We start from the raw sequence: 21,074 nt of genomic DNA on the forward strand, positions 1-21,074 counted from the left end.
AAATATATTGGTCAAAGATTTGTGGTTATTTTTTAGTTATTAAAAATACATTCAGCCTCAAAACTGCGTGGTATAGTTTCTATAGAGTGCCTGTTAGAGTGTGTCTTTGTCTGGCTGGATGCTGCAGTGTATCACACTGAGCTCTTTAGACTCTGATTTTAACCCTTGGTAAAAGGCAACTTCTATGATACTAGAATGTCACATTGTACGAAGTTAATACTCAAATGTTTAAGCAGATATTGAGTTCACCACTTAATGTTTTAGCACAAGATGATGTTGGCATCAGGAGATGTTTGGAAGTTGTTGGATTTGGTTTCTTAGCAACAGCTTAAATCTGACTAGATATCAGATACCTGTGGTCAGAATTGTACATGTCGATGTTGGCATTAGATGCTGGGCTAACACTGAATTTCGCTCTCCGATGTCACAACCTAAATTCAACCAGATATAAAATATCAGACAAAACAAAAAGGATTGGTTGATTGTGATTCCTTGTCTGTCACCTGGCAGCTCATTTGCCAATTTACCAGGTGTCAAATGTTCATTTATTATTATGTCTGACAGATGTTGATCATCGAATGGATCATTTTGCACATGATGTCTTAAGCAGTGAGCGAGTGTTTGTGACAGTCTGAGAATCAGCTCATCAGTTTTGTTATGTGCAGTTAGTTACGATGACAAGTGTACTTACTCTTTGCATGTGAGACTCAAATCTGTTGTGAAGAACAATCTAATTGTTCAAAGATTTAAACAAACTTAAAAAAAAATCTCATTCAAGAATTGAGCCAAAGCATATGAGGAAAAACTACCAGACGTGTGTGGCAGAGGAACAAATCCTCCGGTAAATGCAACAAATTCAAATATGTGTTTTTTCTGCTAACACTTCAACTCATTTTGTCTTTGCTTTATGATGTGTGTGAACTGGGAGTCAGTAGGAAGTTGGCTGTCTTGCCAGCAGCTTGATACTGGTGCAATCATACCCAGTTTGATTTGATGTTACTCCATTCACAGTATCTGCTGTGTACATGTTAACAACACGAATAGCTGTCTTTGCCGTAATATTTGCTGCTGGTGTTCAGGTGCAGGACTGCGACATGGTTGAGACTGAGAGGACAGTTTGACTGCGCAAGCTGAACGTAGACTCACTGCCTTCCTGTTTGCTGGGTTTTCACAGGCATGTGTTTGAAAAATAAAACCCTCATTAGCTTGATAAACGTGGAGACACATGGAGCCTCTTTGAGTAGCTGTTTGAGTAGCAGGAGTTGTAATTATTGGATGGCTGGATAAGAAAAGCGGGGCCGTCACTGAGAGGCCTCCTTCACACTGCGCCATTGTCCCTGTGCGTCTTGTTGTCATCTGCTTAGCTCTTCTTCTGATCGCCATCCGGCAAACAGCTGACGCACAGCGGCTGAAGAGGTTGATCTGCTGTTTGCTCTGAGCTTACGGCCGTCTGAGTGGCCGCCACTCAGCCCAATAAATAAAGGCTGGCCCCCCAACACGGGTCACAGAGACAGGCGGGACGCAGGGGTGTCCGCATGCTGCAGGCTCACCATACTGTTCTTCACTTTCAGCTACACTTCAGCCCTTTTCTTGGACAGAATGGTAATGTTGTCCTTGTCTCAGGTTGTTGCTGGTCTGGTTGCTGTCTCAGTGTGCTAGTCCCGCCACACAGCTGTATTTGTGTCTTTGGGACATTGCATAATACTGGACCTGATGGACCTCCCTCATCTCTTCCTCTTCTCCTTTTTTTCCCCCTTATTTCCTGTCCTCTACTGTCTGGGTCGTTGCATGACCTCTCAGAACCCTTCGTCCTGGAGAGACATGGACGACGGCCACTCCACGCCCTCGGTAGGCACCCCAGGACCGTCCAGCGGGGGACACGTCTCTCAGAGCGGCGACAACACCAGTGAACTCGGTAAGAGCGCCCGCAGGCCTCCTGCATCTTCTTTGATATCAAAGCTTTGACTTTAATGTGACCTCTCTGTGAGGCAGGCCCTCTGCTGCCTGCCGACTCTGACTGAGTGTGTGTGTGTGTGTGTGTGTGTGTGTGTGTGTGTGTGTGTGTGTGTGTGTAGCAGGGGTCGTTTCAAGAAAGTTCATGCACTTATTTCATCTAATCACTTTATCTTCGGTGCATTGATAACAGCAGATCTTGTGGGTTTGGTGAGGACTGTAACCTACTGAACAAAGTTCCTCACACGCTGCTTCCTGTTTGAATTACATTCACTAAAAACTACAAAGTCCAGCTGCTGCAGGGAGTCACTGAGCTTTTTGTTTGCTTCTGCTTTTAAAATGGGACTATGTATTAGTGAGGCAGGTTGAGCTGCTGAGTTTTTGGCTGTGTATGTGTGTTCTCTATAGAAAACAAAGCACATGTTGAGTACTGACCTGAGTAATTCCAGTTCTTTAACATTAACTATGTGTACATTTGACAGCCGTAAAGTGAAGGATCATGTCTGAATCCCACCAGGATTTGGTGGAGGCAGATGAGGGAATGTTTTGTAACTGCATTTAGACTTTTATGATATTAAATAATATTCAGAAAAAAATGGTCAGGACTTTATTAATGACCTCAGTATTTCTAAAATACAGTAACATGTTTAATTAAGAGACAAACTAACGCATTATTGTTTTTTCTGGAATTTACTGGCAGTAAAATATATAACCCTAATGTGGTTCTTGCATGAAGCTTTTGTTGCAGTTTGGCCTCTCGTTTACACGACAATGGCATTTTGGGGGCCTGAAAACGCAAACTTTTGAAACTGCTCCAGAGTGTTGTATTACAAAGTTACACCGTTGACACTGGACTGGCTTGCATTGTATACTACAGTGTTTTTGGTTGTTTTTACAGATCCATGCACACGAGAATTGTTCTTACAGTGTTATCAGATTAATGCCGATTTTTTTCAAATAGGGCCGTTCTGGTCCAATTGTGGCCTTAGACTTCAAATAAGATAAAGCTCAGAAGGTCAGTTGATGCAGATGTCGCAGTCAATGTGGGCTCTGAGCTGCAGGTCACAGGTTCTGGTGCTGCTGCAGAACTCCTCTTTTTACCTGTTTCCTGTGCTGCCTGCTCCTCCATTTGTCACCCTGGTGCTGCGGCACCTCCTGTGATTTCTGATGTGCTAATTGGAGGCTATAAGGGTTTTATGGCTTGTTTTTGTTTTTCTCCCCTTTGGGCACAGTAAAAATAGAATGGACTTTAAGACAACTTTCCAACCTGGCCCATCAGGCATCAATGAGCAGAGCAGAGCAGAGAACAATGGGAGGATGCTTTGCAAGACAAGAGAAACTCAGGGGATTAATAGACAATCAGAAGCACATCGGCACATCACATCAACTTGCTGGTTATACAGCCAGCACAGTGAACATGATTTGAGCTCCTCTGCTTTAATAAGGCACACACAAACACACAGAGTGTATCTATAGATCTTAATACAACAGCATCCAGACACGCTGTGTTTAGGCGAGCTGAGAAAGGCCAGTGAGTGAATAGCTTCTTTCCTTTTGGCTTTTTTTAAACAACAGTGGGGGAAACCCAAGATCCCTGGCCTTTTGACCTGGAAGAGAATGCAGTGGGGCTGGGAGTGCAGAATGCCCCCTGCAGGGATTTGAGGACAGAGGACTTTATGTGTGTGGAACAAAGGAAGAGGAGAGGGCAGAGCGATCAGAGCTGCAAGATCTGCTGCATGCTGTCTGCTGCTTCTGCCCAGGCCCTCCACCTGCTCCCTAACACAGCTACTGACAGGAAAGGAAGGACACTTAGTGGCACATCATGCTAATCTCTTTAGAGCAGGTAGATGACCCCTGCAGAGTTGTAATAATGTTGTCAGACAGATATCATCACATGTTGTTACTAAGTCAGTACTTTGTTCAGGAGGTCACAGATGTGAGTGTGAGTGCAGGGAAAGACCTCAAGGTTTTATACTATTATTGATATTATTTGTGTGTTGGGGCTAAAATGGCTGTGAGCTAGATGATTTAGAAACATGAAATTTGGCCCAATAACTGGAAACAATGTGCAAATGCTTCTTAAGACATATGACGCCGAACAGCCACATGGTGACGCTGTAATTACCACCCAAAGTCATGATTGAGAAAATGCCACATACCTCAATGCTTAAGGCCAACTGATAAAAAAGGTTATTCCTTTATTAGTCCTACAACTGAGAAATTTGCATTATGACAGCAGCAAAGGGGTATCAAAGCAGGACATGAACAAGATAAATAAAGCAAAAAAGAACAATATAATCAGTATAAACAAGATGCAAAACTCAGTGGTTAAAAAAATAATGTATTTACAATGCAAAATGCATTAAATGATAATTAAAAACAATATTAAAATATAAATACTTTGATCATAGGCTCAGTCACCTTTGTGTTAACTCCTTTGATAGTGACTTAGCAGCAACTCAAATCTTTGAGATTACAGCTTAAATCTTGATGAATTTATCCAAAGACAGTGGAAGAATCCCAGTCATGTGGGAGGATCCCCAGGTTGAGTGACAGAGCGAACGACATTCAGACTGACTTTGTGAGTTCCATCAAACAGAGATCACAGAGACTAAATTTCAGCTTTTTCAACATATCAATGACAAATTTTACCATGAACTCCTCAAAATGCTCCTCTGTCAGAATGACGATGAAAGTTGAGAAGTGATGCAAATTCATCAGCACACTGGAAGTGTGTTAAAAATCCAGCATAATGTGGGAGCACTAAAGTGGTGGTGGTGATGTGGCTTTGGGCTCCAGCTAACCACACGCTGAGGATCCATACAGGATACTCCCCCAGGAATGTGCTTGAGGTGGGGGGTGTCCATCACAAAGACCTAAATAAAAGAAAAGGCAGTGGGAGCTACCTCAGAAATTTCCTGCATACTCATACTGAGAGGTGGAATGTGAGGAACAGGATGTGTTATTTCTTTCTGTCACTTCCAGAGGAGGCAGGAGGCAGGAATGTGGGGAGGTGGAGGTGCTGACATGCCAATGACATCGCAGCTTTACCATCTGCCATGCTGTGGATGGAAGAAATGTTTCAACAACATTAGTCCAAAACCAGAGTAGGACCAGACCGTAGCACACTAGAAGGCTTTTAAGATGAAACAGGAAACAGTCACAGACGTTGGCCCTCTGTTGCAGTTAAATGAAGAACAGTACAGTCAGTATGTTTCCATGCACAGTAAAGTGGAGCTACAGTAATAGCTCCATTAGGCCATTTTATTGGTTTACTGTCATTGTCCCAGTATACAAGCAGTGGGGGCAAATTCATTAATGAAGTATGTCTGACTCCAACATGGCAGGTGGAGATATGTCCCCTTTCAGCTGGTTGCTACTGGACCTTCATCCTGTTGACCTGTTACGTCAGATACCAAACAAGTTAGCATACTGTTGAACTCCTTCAGCTGACACAACATAGACTGGTCTCCTTGTCCGTCCAAAAATTCATGGTTCTTGCTCCAACACTTGCCATGTTGATACCTTTGTCTTGTTGTGTTGCTGACTTTGAGAAATTCACCTTAGCATGATTTCAGTCACACTAACATGTTATGTATTTTAAAAGTCCAGTTTTAGTAGGACTAACACAGTAATTTCACTTTTCCTAACACCATGTAAACGTAGTGACAGAGACACAGTCGCATAGCAGCTCTCTCTGGAGCAGCACCAACTGATCATTTCACACAAGCAGTGTTGTCAACTTGGAGACTTTGTTTCTATATCTAGCGATTTTCCAGACCCCCTTGGTGACTTAATTAATCAAAAGCGACCAGCGAGAAATCAAGCTACTTTTTCTGGTCATTTAGGGAATGATTAGGTGGATAAAGCTCTGCAAAAAGCATCTAACATATACCATTCTGCGTTACACATTACAACTGAGCTCAGGGGAGCCAGGTACAGTGAGGGCGGCTGCCGTCTCCTCCTCCTCATCACTCACACAGCACTCATGCAGCCAGTCTGACCAGCAGCCCCACAGTCCCAGCCTGCAGTGGACTCTGGGACCGCTCTGAGCAAGAGCCGCCTGCCCTGCAAATGAATCACGCCTGCACAGCTTACGACCAATCAGTCACCATGATTTTGTACAGTTACAGCAGAGACGTTATGTTTTTCTTTAAATATTCACTCTTTTTTAGTTTCACACCCCAAAATCCCTCACACGGTTCACTCTGTTTGAGTCAGTCTCACTCACACACTCAGTCAGTTCTTTGTTAACCACAGGACCACATTTTTGTTTTGTTCTACATTCATTAGGTCACTAAAAATGAAAAAAAAAAACAAAAAAAAACATTATAGTTATATAGCAACAAAAATGTTTGTAAATATGTAAATAGTTTGTAAACTACCTGGTCAGCCTTTTCTATTAAATTTGCCTCTCTCTGAATTTGATATCATGCAAATTAGTTGATTACATCATCTAGCTACTTTTGGGAGAGCCAATAGCTGCTTCCCTTACAGAGGAGTTGGCAACACTGTACAAAAGCCTCCTTTTATCAGCTCCACTCGCTGATCAACATCACTGCAGAACAAGTGGAGGCTGCTCAGCCATTGGCCGCCATCAGAGCCGAGCTCGGCCAATAACCGTAGTTTGTAAAACGTTCTATCAGCACTGACTGATCAGCCAAACCGTTTAATAAACAACCAGCTCTGAACTGTTACCAAAGTCTCAGCACTTGCTCTGATTGTAACACATTATAATCAGAAATGTAACTGATCCATTTTACAGCTTGCGTACCATACATGATGGACACATGATGTTCCTCAAACAGACTGATGAGGTCATCCTCTCCCCTCCATCCAAAAGTACCATTTCAACCGCTGCTTACTAGTTAGCTCGCTAGCTTGCTAAGCATTTATGTCAAAGTCACCGTGGTTACACAAAATGAGTTGAGCAAAGTATGACAAATGTTTTTTCACCTAATTCCAGAAAACATCAATTCTCTTCTGTGTTGGAATCAACATATGACGCCTACGCTTTTCAAAACGTGCCCGTTGTGTCCTGCGTCCCGTGCTGCATGTCGTCCCTCCTCTGTCTCCGTCTTCCTGTCTGTCCCCAGCTCTAACAAAGCCTCAAAGGGCCTAAACAAATTGGGGAAGTATTCTGATTTAGAGTGACTAAAGTTTGAGTTATAGAGGGTATTTGTTTGTCATCTTTAACCCTTTAAACCTGAATCAACATCACTTTTCCTGTGCTGCACTCAGCCACCTTTCACATTGTTTAACCCTTTAAACCATAAGCAATTTGGTTTGATTTTTCTCAAAAGCACTGGAAAAAGGCAATGAGCAACTTGCTGAGAAATGTTTTGAAAATTGCAAGAAATTACAAAATTATTTCTAAAAAGGCTAGGGGAAATGTTGAGAAAACTTTATTTATAATTATTATAATTATGAGTAAAATAGTTTGACATATTTATTATACATTTTAAGAGTTTTTTCACGTAATTTCCTTTGTGTGATTTTTTTCTGGGTTTTTTTCTTTCTAATTTTTAGGTAATTTATTTGTACTTTTTACTAATTTCTTGCTTGCTCTTTTGTTATTTCTTCTTAAGCTGCTTACCGCCGTCTTCCCATGATTTGAACAGAAGTAAAGCCAATTTGCCCAGGTTTCAAAGGGTTAAGCTCAATATCATGCCCTGTGAATTGTTCCGGTTTTCCCAAATGACACTTTCACATGTATGTATGTACTTGCATCATATTTGCACATAGCCCAAGAGTCACATTCAGTGTGATAAATCATTTCGTAGTGAAAGGCAGTGGATTCAGAGAGTGCTCCTGCATCCCTAGAAATGTTCTGTATTCTACAGACACGTGCAGCTGCTCAGTGCATCGCTGGTGGGAGAATCAAACAGAAAGTGTCGCTGCCATTCTGTGCTGGCAGCGTGCAGACCGCCTAACTTTAAACATCTCCCCGTCAACAGCTTCTAATGGTCATGTTCAGTCTCTCATACAGAGGATTCCTTGTGTCCTGAAAAGTGTCCAGACCAATCCATTTAGAGCTGTTTATCATGTCTAATACGGGGAGGAGCCTGGAGGTGTCACTGATGATGGATCAGGCCCTGCTGAGCTCATTAGACAGGCCATGCTGGCTTTGCATCAGTGATGCAGCTGGGAGAGCTGCAATCAGTTCTGCTTGCTGCTCTGCACTCTGTCTTATGGACAAGTCACCCACACTGCCTCCACCAGCATCACACCCAGAGCACACATTGTGCACGAGCTGAGGAAATACAAGCAAATATACAAATGTAAAGATCCTACCCTCAGTTATTCCCACATGTAAACACATGCGGCACAAAGAGCATATTACATTTACAGTATCAGGGAAAATGAGAAAAAAAAATCAAGACATGGAATTGTATTTAATAAATAACTAAATGAAGAGATAGAAAAGAATAAAACAGTAATGGAGGCGACTGCCATACATACATACAAAATGGTTAGCCCTGTGGCAAAGCTTTAATATTATTTTTTGTAAGACACAATTCTATTAAAATATACCACTCATCAGTGTTGGCTCTGGTGTGCAGTGTTACACCTCCACACCTCCGGTGTGAAAGCTTTCATCATCACACATGTTAAGATGATTTCTGCTGCGATCAGGAGCTCAACAGCCTCTGAAGGTTTCAGTGCAGCAAGAAGCAGAACAGAAAAGAAAAACAGTGTGTGTGTGTGTGTGTGTGTGTGAAGGCTGAGCAAGGTGCGGGGGCCAAAGAGGACAGGAAGACTCTTCATATCTTAAGGTGCTGTTTTTTTTGTATGTGTTTTCTCCTGGGCCCCGGGGCAACACTCCAGCCATCCCTGCGGTAATGCCCCCCCACCCCCCAACCTACCTTCTCTCTGTCACGCGTTCAGGCGCTGGGGGGCGGAGTGAAGGGGGGCATGGGAGACTTGCACGGGTGTATGACTTTGAGACTGCACCGTCACACACTGGTTAGATTGGCCGAGTTGCCGGGGAACAGTCAGTAGCGATTAGTGTAGCGGAGGATCTGCCCTGCGGCGCTCCTCTCTGCTGCCTGGCTCCTGCTCAAACACAGAGAGGAGGGGAGGGAGAGCAGCGGGCCTTCCTTATGTATAATTAGGACGAGCCAGTCCTATATTCCTCTTTTCTTTCTTTCTGTCTTTCTAATTATTTTTCTCTTTCATTCTTTTTTGCTTCTTCTTTCTTTTAATCATTTTGTCTTCCTTTCTTTTGTTTTATGCTGTCCTCCTTTTTGCTTGATCGCTTCTATTTTCTTTTTTCTGTCTTTCTTTCTTGCTCTTTTTTCTGTCTTGCTTTGTTTTTGTTCCTTTTTTCTTTTGAATTTCATTATTTTCTTCATTTTCTGTTTCTTTTTATTCTTTCTTGCTTTGTTTCTTTTTTTTAGTTTTTCTTTCTTTCTCTGATATTTTTCCTTCATTTTCTTTATTTATTTTATTTTAATTTGTTCTTGTTTTACATTTTATGATGATTTATATCATCCCATATGAACTGTAGAGTTATGATGTGAAGATGTAAAATACACAAGACTGAAATATGAAACTGAAGTCATTGTTTGTTATGATGATCTCTTTGGTTAATGCCGTTATATATTGAGTGAACTGAACCTTTTTTCTTTTGGTTGTCATTTTCTTTAAAATGACTGATGCTCATTTTTTGCTCAACGCTTCTTGTGTTCTTCTGAGCTGGTTTCTTGATCAGATTTAAAGATTATCTGAAGGTTATTTTATTTTTTGTCCTGACCCATTATAGAGACTGTGTCAGCATTTGCAGGATGCTGTTGATGATTTTCCTGATAGTCAGTTTCAGAGCTGTAATGTGTGTGCGTGGTGATTCTGAGGTCAGTAGGAAGACAGCAGCTTTGCTCATGACCTCCAAACTGTAAATAAACAGTGAGGCAGTAGGTGAATGGTCAGGCTGTAGGAGAGGTTTCACAAAACAAAATGAAGTGCAGTGGACGTAGCAGTGTGAACCCTGTCTGTAGCTCAGAGCTGGACACCATCCGTCAAAACTCCCACAACCCCCTGAGCCCATGACCCAGAATGCATCCTTTTTAATGTCAATATTCATTAGCTGAAATATTTATGCATGACTGTGGCTCATATAGGCCTCTTTGATTGATGCATCTCTAAAAACAAAAAGACATGCTCGGGCAAATCTTAAGAAAAGTAGGGTTCCTGTCCCGCCTCGGGGGAGGAGTCTCTCAGATGCATTATTCACATGCCCTCCAGGCAAGCTTTCAAGGCTTCTCTGCCTCCAGGGCAAGAAAAATAACCACCACTGTTAAAAGTAAATCATCTCGGCTGATGCACAATTAATGGCAGAGAGGGAGCGGGAGCCCAGTGGCCCTTGTGTTGCAAGATGGAGAGAGTTAGGTCGCAGGGCGGAAATTTCAGATTAAAGGAAGCCTCCTGCCACGATCCAGCCAGCTCTGAAATCAAACAAAGATGCTGCTAATGGCAGGATCCATAGGCAGGCATGAGATCTGACAGTCCAACAGCACACGGCTTCACACTTCTTCACAGACTGTGAGTTTGTTTTTGTTTTTCACTCATCTGACTTCTGAGGAGATGATCAGTGTTGCAGATGTCACATAGAAACAACAGTGCACAGCACTGAGTTCGACTGCAGTTTGAACTTTGATTATTTGATGTCAGGCGCACAGCTCCTGCACTCATTACCTCATGTCAAATGTGTGGCTCAGATTGAATTAATAGCTTGTGCTTTTATTGAGCTTCCGCACTACAAACTCCTCTTCATTAGCCTGTGGCTGCCGACTCACGCAGAGGTGAGAGGAAGAGTCTTTGCTGCTGGGCCACAGAGGAATGCAGCTTCCTCCATGGAGACGATGGGGCAAAATTAGAGCTTTTCTCCTAATGTGACTCCTTTCGGCTTTGATCGTAGGAGACGCCCTGGACAACAGCCTGGCATCACCGGGCACAGGAGACGAGGATGACCAGGACAAGAAGAGGCAGAAGAAACGAGGCATCTTTCCTAAAGTGGCCACAAATATAATGCGGGCGTGGCTCTTCCAGCACCTCACGGTAAGTGGAATGGGAATTGAACCTGTATCCTGTTCAGCTGCCCTCCTGTACATGTCACATGTAGCTGTGGCTTTTTATGGATTGTGTTTTCTGTAGTCCCGCAGTAACATGACTGCTGTCTAACCACAGCCTCTCCATCAGCCCGCAGCCAGCACAGAGCCCAGGCTAGATTTCCAGAAAGCATCATGAAACTGAGTTCATCTTTCTTCTCTTATGTGCAAACACAGCAAAGCCAAAATCATGTCTGCAGGTCCTTGAATAGATGTGGTCCTTTGAGACAGCAGTCCAGGGTTTGTACAGAAATCAACCTCAGAGGCCTTTTGGTCAGGACAGCAGGTCTTTGAGAGGGGCCAAGCAGATCCACACAAGGAGCGCTTTACCTTTCATCCAAGGTCCAAAAGATAGCACTGCCGCTGTCTCAGCAGTGTTTGTAACTCTCCCACTCATGTGTTCGAACGCCTTAGTTGTCTAGTTTGTAAAAGGCCCATACAGGTCCTGTACTCTGAGTAATCCCTTCCTTTCCAAAGGCCACCTTTAGATTTTCCAGATGAAAAAGGAGGATAATTGAATTATCTCCTCTCTGTCCCCCAGTCCCCTTTTCAGGCCTAATTTGTTAAGCACAAGTGTTTGCCGTGGCAGGATGTGTCTATGAAAAGTGTGCAAGGGGGACTTTGGCCCCTGAAAGGCCTATTGCAACACCCAAGCGATCAAGCATTCATCAGTGGTTGAGGGTGTGAAAAGAGCGGGATTATGTTTTGTCAGATGTTGCGGTGTGAGGCCCGGGGCTGGAAGGCCGTTGTGGGGGTGTTTCTGTCCTCCACCAGCCATAGACCCCTGCTTTTTTTGTCCATTCTCAAGACCCTTCAAAGATCTCCTTCTGAGGAAGCTATAGAGAAAGCAGCTGTGAAAGGTTTGGATTCATTATATTATTCATTACCGGCCCATTAGCCTGCTCCTAACTGTTGGTTTCCATGCAACCCTGCATTTATCCACACTGAAGGACTGATGCCAAAGTGTTTGGGAAGCAAACTTGGAATCCACCGAGGTCACAAGTGTCAAAGTCAGTTGAAATGTGATTTCTCAGTTGAGATAAAATATTTAATCACCTGCTTATGTGTTTACCATGCATTCAAGACACCTTAATAATGTAGCACATCTTTCTAATACTGATGACATGCCAATATTATCATACATCCCTAATTTTTTGAATTTTCAACAAAGGATCTTTGTTGTAAGATAATTGAAACTGTCAATTATACTTAGAGTACCAACACAACTTCACAAAAATATTTTTTCCTCTACCTCTGAATGGAAATAAAACCTGTCCATCTCAATACAAAGCATTTCTAAGAGAGTCCAACATTGGCCAAGTATCTTGTTTTTCCTGATGATACAAAGAGAAACGCTCCACAGGGTTTCCTCCAGCGAGCAGTGATTGAAGTCACCCAAAATTAGACTGTAAGTGTCTCAAGACTGCAACTGAAGTCTCTGCACAGTTTGAAAAGTAAGCTCAGAGAGATCTGTGCAGTTTGACATCTTTGGCACATAGTTTCTGTCTCACTACAACAGTTTCACACCAGTGTTCATTTGTGCAGAGACATATTCCACGGCCCCATGACCTGTCGGTGATCGTGGTTGACCGGTCTAACTAAACCCGTCTATCGCAAATTCATAGCTGGAGTCCGTCCTGAGCCATGTCTCTGTAAAGGCCAGGGTACATGCATCTTTGACCTCATGTTGGTGACCAGTGTTGGTCAAGTTACTTGGAAATAGTAATTAGTTACTGATTACTGATTACTTCTCCAAGAAAGTAATCCCGTTACTTTACTGATTACTTATTTTTCAAAAAGTAATTAGTTACTTTCATAATTACTTTACTTAGTTACTTTTCAAAAACATGATGCACAACCTGAATACAATATAAAGCAATAGACCTCTCAGCCTAATTCTATTCTTTCTGCATATTCCATTAGATAAAACTGAATCAAATGAAACTGTCTTTTTTCACTTGTTTTATGAGTTTCATCCTTTAACTTCATGCACATTGCATCAAGCAAAAATTAAATGAAATGTAACAGTCTCTGACTTGAACATTTAGGCAGCTTCACACCACTTTTGGTCGGTATTTTTTCTACGATGCGTCGGAACGATTCACTTTTTCATATTGTCCTCGACAATATAGCCAGCGACGTGCTTCTTCAGTTCAGCGGCACTAAGCCCTGTCGGTCTTAAGTCTATTTTCACCTGTTTAGCAGGAGAAGGGCCCTCGGAGGTTCGCTCGGTGGAACTGGATGTGGTAGCCTCAGCGTGCATGTCAGTGGGGGGATACGGAGGATTCTCGGTGAGTTTCACATTCCCGTGCCGGCTTGCTAGGTGCTTGCTCAGATTTGACGTGGAATTTTTCGCTGTAGATAAAAGTTTTCTTCCCACACACAGTGTACAGCGGACGCTAATGTTTTTGTCACCTTTAACCGAGTCAAACTCAAAGTAATGTCGATAATTCCAAGAATTAAATGCTGCACGGCCCTGCTCTTTCCCGCGCTCCATGTTGTCTTGTTGATCGGGTAGCGACAATCACTACACGTCTGTTGTTTACCACAGACGTCACGCCGCTCATACGTCATTGTCACGAGACAGTCTCACAAAACAAAATCACGGTTTAGTAACGCAGTAACGCAGCCTGCTTGCAGAAAAGTAACAGTAATCTAATTACTATTTTTGCAATTGTAATCCCTTACTTTACTCGTTACTTGAAAAAGTAATTGGATTACAGTAACGCGTTACTTCTAAACGCGTTACTGCCCATCAGTGTTGGTGACAGACAAGAACCTGACATTCCTCAGTCTTACTGTGGACAGACTGGGTATAAGCCAGACTTATGGAAGGAAAGGGGAGTATGAGACGAGGGTTGCTGTTTTGTTTGTTCCGTGCCCCTCCTCTCCTTCCCTGCCTCCTTGGTTGGCGTTGAGGTGCTCTGGAGTAGTCACCTGTACTGTGGCTGTGGATAAGCTCCTACAGGTGAGGGAAAACACGTCTTTTTGTGGTCTGGAACTCGTAGGATTGTTGAGCTTGAGTGGGAACTCCCTGGTGTACGGATTCTTGTTGGGTTCAGGTGCAGTGAGCAACCTTTTCACCGCCCCCTCTCGCTGTGAACACTGTGATATATATCTATCCAACAAACTCCGAACTTTCATGTGGGGGTCAGGCGTTCATTTCCCATCTGAATGTGATGTTTTTTTCTTGCACCTTACCATTTGCCTCCTTCCTCTTAAACTAACCATCCATCCCACCATGACGGTCGCGGCATCCCGGGATGACAACAGAGTTACAGCAGTCACAGCAGTCCCCTGTATAAACCCATCAAACTCACTTCCTGGTTGTGAAGATGTAGACATCTGCAACATAAACAGCTCACAATAAATGATTGCTAAAGACAGCACAGTGTTCCCTTGTGATCTGCACACAGCAGGGGTAAAGTGTTTTGTACAGTGTGCAGTGTTATGGTGGAACGTAAACACTATTACCACAAACACAGGTGCAGAATGACTGACACATGAACAGATGGCTCAAAGTGACAGAGGCTGCTGCATCCACATCTAATGCACATGCTGACAGAATCAAAGTGAGTGAAATAAATGTACATGATTAGGGTTTGTATAAATCACAAACTCAGAGCGCTGCACTTTATCCTCACTAGAGCAAATTGCTTTCAATTTTGATACTTACTATACTGGACTTATATATATATATAAGTACTTATTCAACAACAAAAAAGTCTAAAAATATTGAAACATGCATTGCAATTTTTTACAATAGCCACTGTGAAATCAGGAATTTTAGGCTGAAATAATCTCAAAAACGCTGCAAATCGCTCTCTCTCTCTCTATCTCTGTGTGTGTGTGTGTGTGTTGATAGTGTGTAGCAGTGCTACATAGTCTTTGTGACTCTCAACTCCTCAGTAAAATGCTTTCCCTGGTTGAGACTCACGGCTGTATGATATAGTGCATCTGCTGACGCTGCTGTATTTGCATTTGGATGCTTTTGTTTGAGCTTCTTTGTGTATGAATGTGCATTTATGAGTGTCTGCATATGCAAGTCTAATGATATAGCTGATGATATATATGCGTGTGGATGTGTGGGTGTGTGTGGGTGTGTGTGTGCGTCCGTGCACTCAGTCTGGCAGACAGTTTAAAAATGAAGTGTTTGGAAGCTCATCCTTCACTGCTGACCACAGGAGGCGGCTGCTGGTCTGACAGCAGCAGAATGGGGACTGGCCCGCGACCCTGCTCCCTGTACAAGGATCACCTCTGTCTGCCATCTGCCGCCCTCCTCCCACTGTCTCACACACACACACACACACACACACACACACACACACACACACACACACACACAGAGTCAGCGAAAGGATCAGGGCCGGAGGAAGGTGAGGAGGGGTTGGGGGTTGACAGGGGGCCTAACCTTAACGGGGCCCCAAACAAAAGCCACCATTGTGGCTCTTTATATCCCACCCGATCGTTTGTCAACCAGTGTCAAATAATGTCAAATACTGTCACACAATGGCACGCGCTTTTAGGGTGAAGTGTTGGTGGGGCCAAACCTTGGCCGTTTTCCACTGCCAACTTGTGCTCTCACCTCCAGGAATAACTGCAAATAAGAGAGAACGCGAGTACACTTGAGTGGGAGTTGTACAAGAGCTTGCACTTAAGGCCAAACCAGCTCCATATACCCCTGACTGGTGGAAGCCAAAATAAATACATATTAAAAATATGAAGTGCTCTGCTAGTGAAACATTCTTATGTGAGAGCTCTGACTATAAAAGACTATATGATAAATTGTAATTTATTGGGAGAAACCAATTAATTCCATATAAAATCAGACATTAACCATATATGTATATATATTTTCCTGACAATGTGCCTGTCAAACTCTTGACACTGACAGTCTCATCAGTCAAATCAAATTGTCAAAAGGTCTACTATTCAGGGTCACCTCTTCAGTATGCGCCAGTGAAGTTGTTTGACCTGTAGTTGCTGTAATCTGTGTACCGTTCTGTGAACGCGTGGTGATCATGGTATTTGTTGTTCACAGTCACAGTGTTTTTCAGCATTGGGTTTGGTCAGCGTCTTAGTGCGGCAGATAACACAGTGCCCAGTGTGTCATGTTGGCAGGCTATGAATTAGAGGATGTCAAGGTTGTTGAACACTTCATAGTTAACTAGTCACTAGTGATCATGAGTATTTTACTTGGTTGTCATGGTTACTATAACTAGATTATGTTTGTCATTGCCTGTGGGTCTTACCATCCTGCAGGTGGTCCCATCTTTGCATTTCCCAGAAAAAAATTGATTCTTCTCACATAGTCGAGCCATTTGTGTATGAAGTCTTTACGTTGGTATACGTTTTCGTGGGAGGTCATGAGCTACATCACATGTTTCTGAAAGCAGGTTTAAGAGAGGATCACCATGATTTTTTTTTAAGAAAATCAACAGGTTTAAAACATACATCCAAATGCTTGAGAATCTTTTTGGATCCCAATCATTGCTGCGTCAAGCTATAACTATTGACTTTATCTTTTTTTCCCGAACAGCACCCATACCCCTCAGAGGAACAGAAAAAGCAGCTAGCACAAGACACAGGCCTCACCATCCTCCAGGTGAACAACTGGTGAGTCACCGACAGCAGATCTGACTGCCTACATACACACTCACACACAACCTGTGTCTTCGCTTTGGAAAGGGCATTTTATTCAAACATGTCTTAACTTTAGAGAACATATTCTATCTTCAGCTCAGCCTTGACTCTCAGAAACAGAGTCAGCATTTAGTCCAGAAGACACAAATGTCATATTATTGGATTGAAGGTGACTTCCTCTTTTGAGCGTTAGGGCTATCTCTGACTGCCACCAAAAAATATTGTCCAAACAGGTTCCTCAAAAATCAGATAAAAGACCGGCCTGTGATCATTCTAGATGTAGACTCGTGATAATCAAATGCATTCCTGTCTTTAGTATCAGAGAAATGCAGGTGTTTGATTTCTGTACATCCCTCCTAACAGTTTAGCAAATAGTAAAGTACCAACAGACCAAGCAGCAACCTCTAGGGCTAAAACATGAAGCCAACATGGAAGTTCCTCTAATGTCCACATGAGGCTGCGGGTCCACCAGAGTCAGTCCCCACACACCTCCATGTTCAACTGTCCAACTTTACAGCAGAAATAAACATAATTACAGCCTGGTAACAAAAAACAAAACAATCGGGTTTGGTCACTACAGCTAATTTTAAGTTCCATGAACTGTACAGGGGATACATTTTTACATAACTCACCTGTTTACATTTTATTAAGGCCATTTGCTGATAGTGTCCTCGGCTTTCCAGTGAGATTCGCCCCTCACTCCTCCACAGCTTAACCCGTTTGTCCAAATATGGTTGTTTCTCGCTTTAAAAAACAACAACATTGCAACAGCCAAAATGTCAGACCTAAGGCATAAAACTGGCACTTCTCAGACCAAGTGGTGATGTCACTGTCTGTTATTTATATATAAAACAATCGGCTATTTATTTAGAGTGCATTCTTTGAGTTTATTCATGTTAAACTGAAGTAAATATCTATTAATTTTTACATTTTTTGAAACTGTATCCTTCATTTATGTTGAAATGTGTGCTTGCCTGTATTTTTCACACTTTTGAATGAACAGCTGACCTGCTGTGCACTGACTAAAAGAATCTCTGGGTTATGTTTGCAATTTATTTTCGATTTGTGCCTAATTACATGGTCTTTCATGAATTTGTCTTCACACGTTTAGTACCCCTGAGGCAGGCTTAATGATAACATTTCAAACATGCCTATCGTAAAAAACAAAACAACCCGTGGCTCGTGTGGCTGAGACGTGCAGTGACTACAGGCCTGTGGATAAAAGGAGTGAAAACTGAGAGACAGCTGTAGGTTGGAGAGGTTAAAGAGGAGATACCCACATCCTCCTCACAGCCTCATTTTACATGTATGACAGAAAAGATGAAAACATGTTGAGGTCGTGTGTAGACAGCTTAAGCAGACACAGGTCCAATCACACAGCTGCACAGAGTGGATTTAGTTTCAGAGGGTACAGTTCTGCAGGAGTCCAGTTCAGATGAATTCCAGCAAAGAGTTTGCTTTTAGGTGTATCAGTTTCCAACAGGCTTAATTACACCGCCACCCACCTAAATTTATTTTAATTTAATGTTGATTTAAAAGGGACACAACATATTAATGAACATCAGTGTAAAATACGAATGTATATATGCAGAAGTTAACAGGACTGCTCATTTACATCCACACTCACTTGGCAGGTAACAGACAATAAAAATATCAACAGAGAAAGATAAAGGGAAAAAAAAAAAAAAAATACAACAATTCATATAGAGGACATACTAAGTGTAGTAACAGTAGTGGTGTAAACTGTATGGCATAAAGTGCATGGTGCAAAGGGCCTTATCTATGTGCAAGGTGCAAAATTCAATACATGTATCATGGATCACTGCATAAAAGGACAAGGAGCTATACTCCACATCGGTTCATAAGAAGAATCCAGATGAACTGATCCGCTCCTGGTGCCTGAAGTTGATCAAGACATTAGAGACTTAGCCAAAACAGCAGGTGATTCATGTACGCCCAATAAATGCATAAAAACAGAGGTGTAACACATCCATTCAACAACAAATGACAATCAATCAATCACATGTAATACATCAGGAAGATGAGCAGGCCCCAACCAATGCAGAAATCAAATCATGCAAACTCAGCGTCGGCCTGTGTGCTGGATCTATCGTGTGGTGTCGATAGCAAAACATCGGCAGAGCAGTTAGCCTCATCAGCACAGTCTAAGGCTAAAGAGCCAACGCCAAATCAATATTTTTTTTTTTTAAAGACAGGGCCTGGATTATGTCAATAGGAATAAACTAGATTATGAGTCAAATCCCAGGAGACACACTGTGTTCCACTTCTTTAAACGATGCCATATGCAAGGGACAGTTTTTATAAATGCCGGATATTTTCAATGATTAATGATACACATCTAAAAAAGAACTCCAAATATTTATGGCAAATAAAACCCATTGTCTGTTGTTTAGCTTTTTCTTTTTTGTTTTTATCATTTTTAGAAGAAATGAAATGTCTGTTTTTACAAATTTTACAAATGATCTTAATATATATATATATAGAATAAAGAACCACTCCCCCAAATAACCCTTTAACAGGAAAAAAAAACCCTCAGTAAGAGCAACTGAGGAGGGATCCCTCGTCCAGGACGGACAGCTGTGTGTACATAATAGATCAACATAATAAAATTACACTAATACTGTATGAATCACTTGCATCTACATGTGGAGGCTTTAAGTTTTTTTTTCCATGAATGCTTTTTCTTCACTCCAAATGTAGTGATTCTTCACCTCATATGATGTCCTTTGTTTTTCAGGTTTATCAATGCGAGGAGGAGAATAGTCCAGCCTATGATCGATCAGTCCAACAGAGCAGGTAAAGCTGCAGCTCAGTCACTGTTTGCACTGATCACATGATCTGTTTCGTTCCTGATATCACCTGTTAGATCCGCTGCAGCACAGAGCGGAGCACAGGGGGAAACACTGAGAGGAGCCACTGCTAAACATTTAGCCTGTAGGCTGTGTGAGGGACATGCAGAGCATCGGGGTGTTCGCTTTAGAGCAGTGACTGTAAATCTGTCTCTCACAGTGTGTCCTCTCCTCTCCTCTCCTTTCCTCTCCTTTCCTCTCCTCTCCTCTCCTCTCCTTTCCTCTCACAGTGAGTCAGGGTACAGCCTACAGCCCAGATGGCCAGCCAATGGGAGGCTTTGTTCTTGATGGGCAGCAGCACATGGGTCTGCGACCTGGAGGTGAGCAGTCTCTCTCACATGGCTGACGTTGCCCAGCAGTGCATCATACTGCCGTGAAAGTGGTATTTGGTGACTTCAGAATGAGAACAGGCCATTTTTTTTTCTGTTGATGACCAGGCTGGTTGGTTGTTTATCTGAAAACTTTTTGAAATCGTAATATGGACTGCACTTGTATTGCACTTTTTCTAGTCTTCTGAGCACTCAAAGCGCTTTCACACTACATGTCGCTTTCACACACTGGTGGGTAAGGCCATCAAACAACGTGCTACCTGCTACTCATTAGCCATGTATACACAACCACACTCTGAGCATTGCAAGCAATTTGGGGTTCAGTATCTTGCCCAAGTATACTTTGACTCGTTGCCTGGAGGAGATGGGGATCAAACCGCTGACCTTCCAGTTCAAGGACGACCTGTTCTTCCTCAGAGCCACAGCTGTCCCAAATCAAAGTTTCACCCCTGGTGATTTATGTTTGGTGGTCTAAATCCATTTATGCCGCCTTTAACTTTGTGATGAAGACACTTTGGTTCCTCTGTTAGTGTTGAAGCTTATGTTCACTTTGCGGTCCAGCAGCATGATGTCCCGTGCGTGTTGTCAGTGCTCTGTCATCATGTTGCCTTTGTGCGTCCTCGTCTTGCAGGGCCGATGGGTGGCATGGGTATGAACATGGGCATGGATGGGCAGTGGCACTACATGTAACTCCACTCCACTGAGGCCAGCCTCAAACACAGGGTGAAGTAAGTAGTCCAGTCTCTGTCTGTCTTTATCAGAACCAGTCACCCTCTCTGTCCTCGTCCTGACCAGTCTGATATAGACAGGAACATGACTGTGCAGCCTGGATGTTTGTTGGAGTGACTTTAATTAAATATTTATTCACAGTCGTCTGTTGGCTGCTGTCCTCCTGCTCTGATTTTAAGGCAGCAGCCTGTCAGCACACGGTTCATTAGATTTGTATTCTTAACGAATCATTCCTGAATCTTACAACTTACAACTTTGTGAAACAACAAATGTTTGTTTTCATTGTTCTGACTTCATGTCTGTCAGTAGGAATGTAATCAGTGATAAGTACGCTGTCTGCTATTTGATTCACTTTGTTCTGATTCATACAATGTAACCTGGTGTGAAGGTGTTGGGCAGTAACAAGTTACTGCCTTACAGAAATAGGATAAATATCTCCATAC

General features: G+C 42.6%; 1 protein-coding gene across 1 annotated transcript in view; it reads left to right on the forward strand.

Moving 5' to 3' along the window:
• meis2b (Meis homeobox 2b) overlaps window positions 1-21,074 on the forward strand; it is a 33,263-nt gene that overhangs the window by 5,183 nt on the left and 7,006 nt on the right. Inside the window, exons 7-12 of the mRNA XM_042503627.2 lie at window positions 1,801-1,915; window positions 10,871-11,010; window positions 16,600-16,676; window positions 19,462-19,520; window positions 19,804-19,893; window positions 20,534-20,630. Of these exons, the coding sequence (XP_042359561.2) occupies window positions 1,801-1,915; window positions 10,871-11,010; window positions 16,600-16,676; window positions 19,462-19,520; window positions 19,804-19,893; window positions 20,534-20,592 (540 nt within the window). The 3' untranslated portion in view covers window positions 20,593-20,630. The remainder of the gene's footprint in view (window positions 1-1,800; window positions 1,916-10,870; window positions 11,011-16,599; window positions 16,677-19,461; window positions 19,521-19,803; window positions 19,894-20,533; window positions 20,631-21,074) is intronic.

This window comes from Plectropomus leopardus, chromosome 16 (assembly GCF_026936395.1).
Source record: "Plectropomus leopardus strain MGB_pleo_1.0 chromosome 16, ASM2693639v1, whole genome shotgun sequence".
Lineage (NCBI taxonomy): Eukaryota > Metazoa > Chordata > Actinopteri > Perciformes > Serranidae > Plectropomus > Plectropomus leopardus.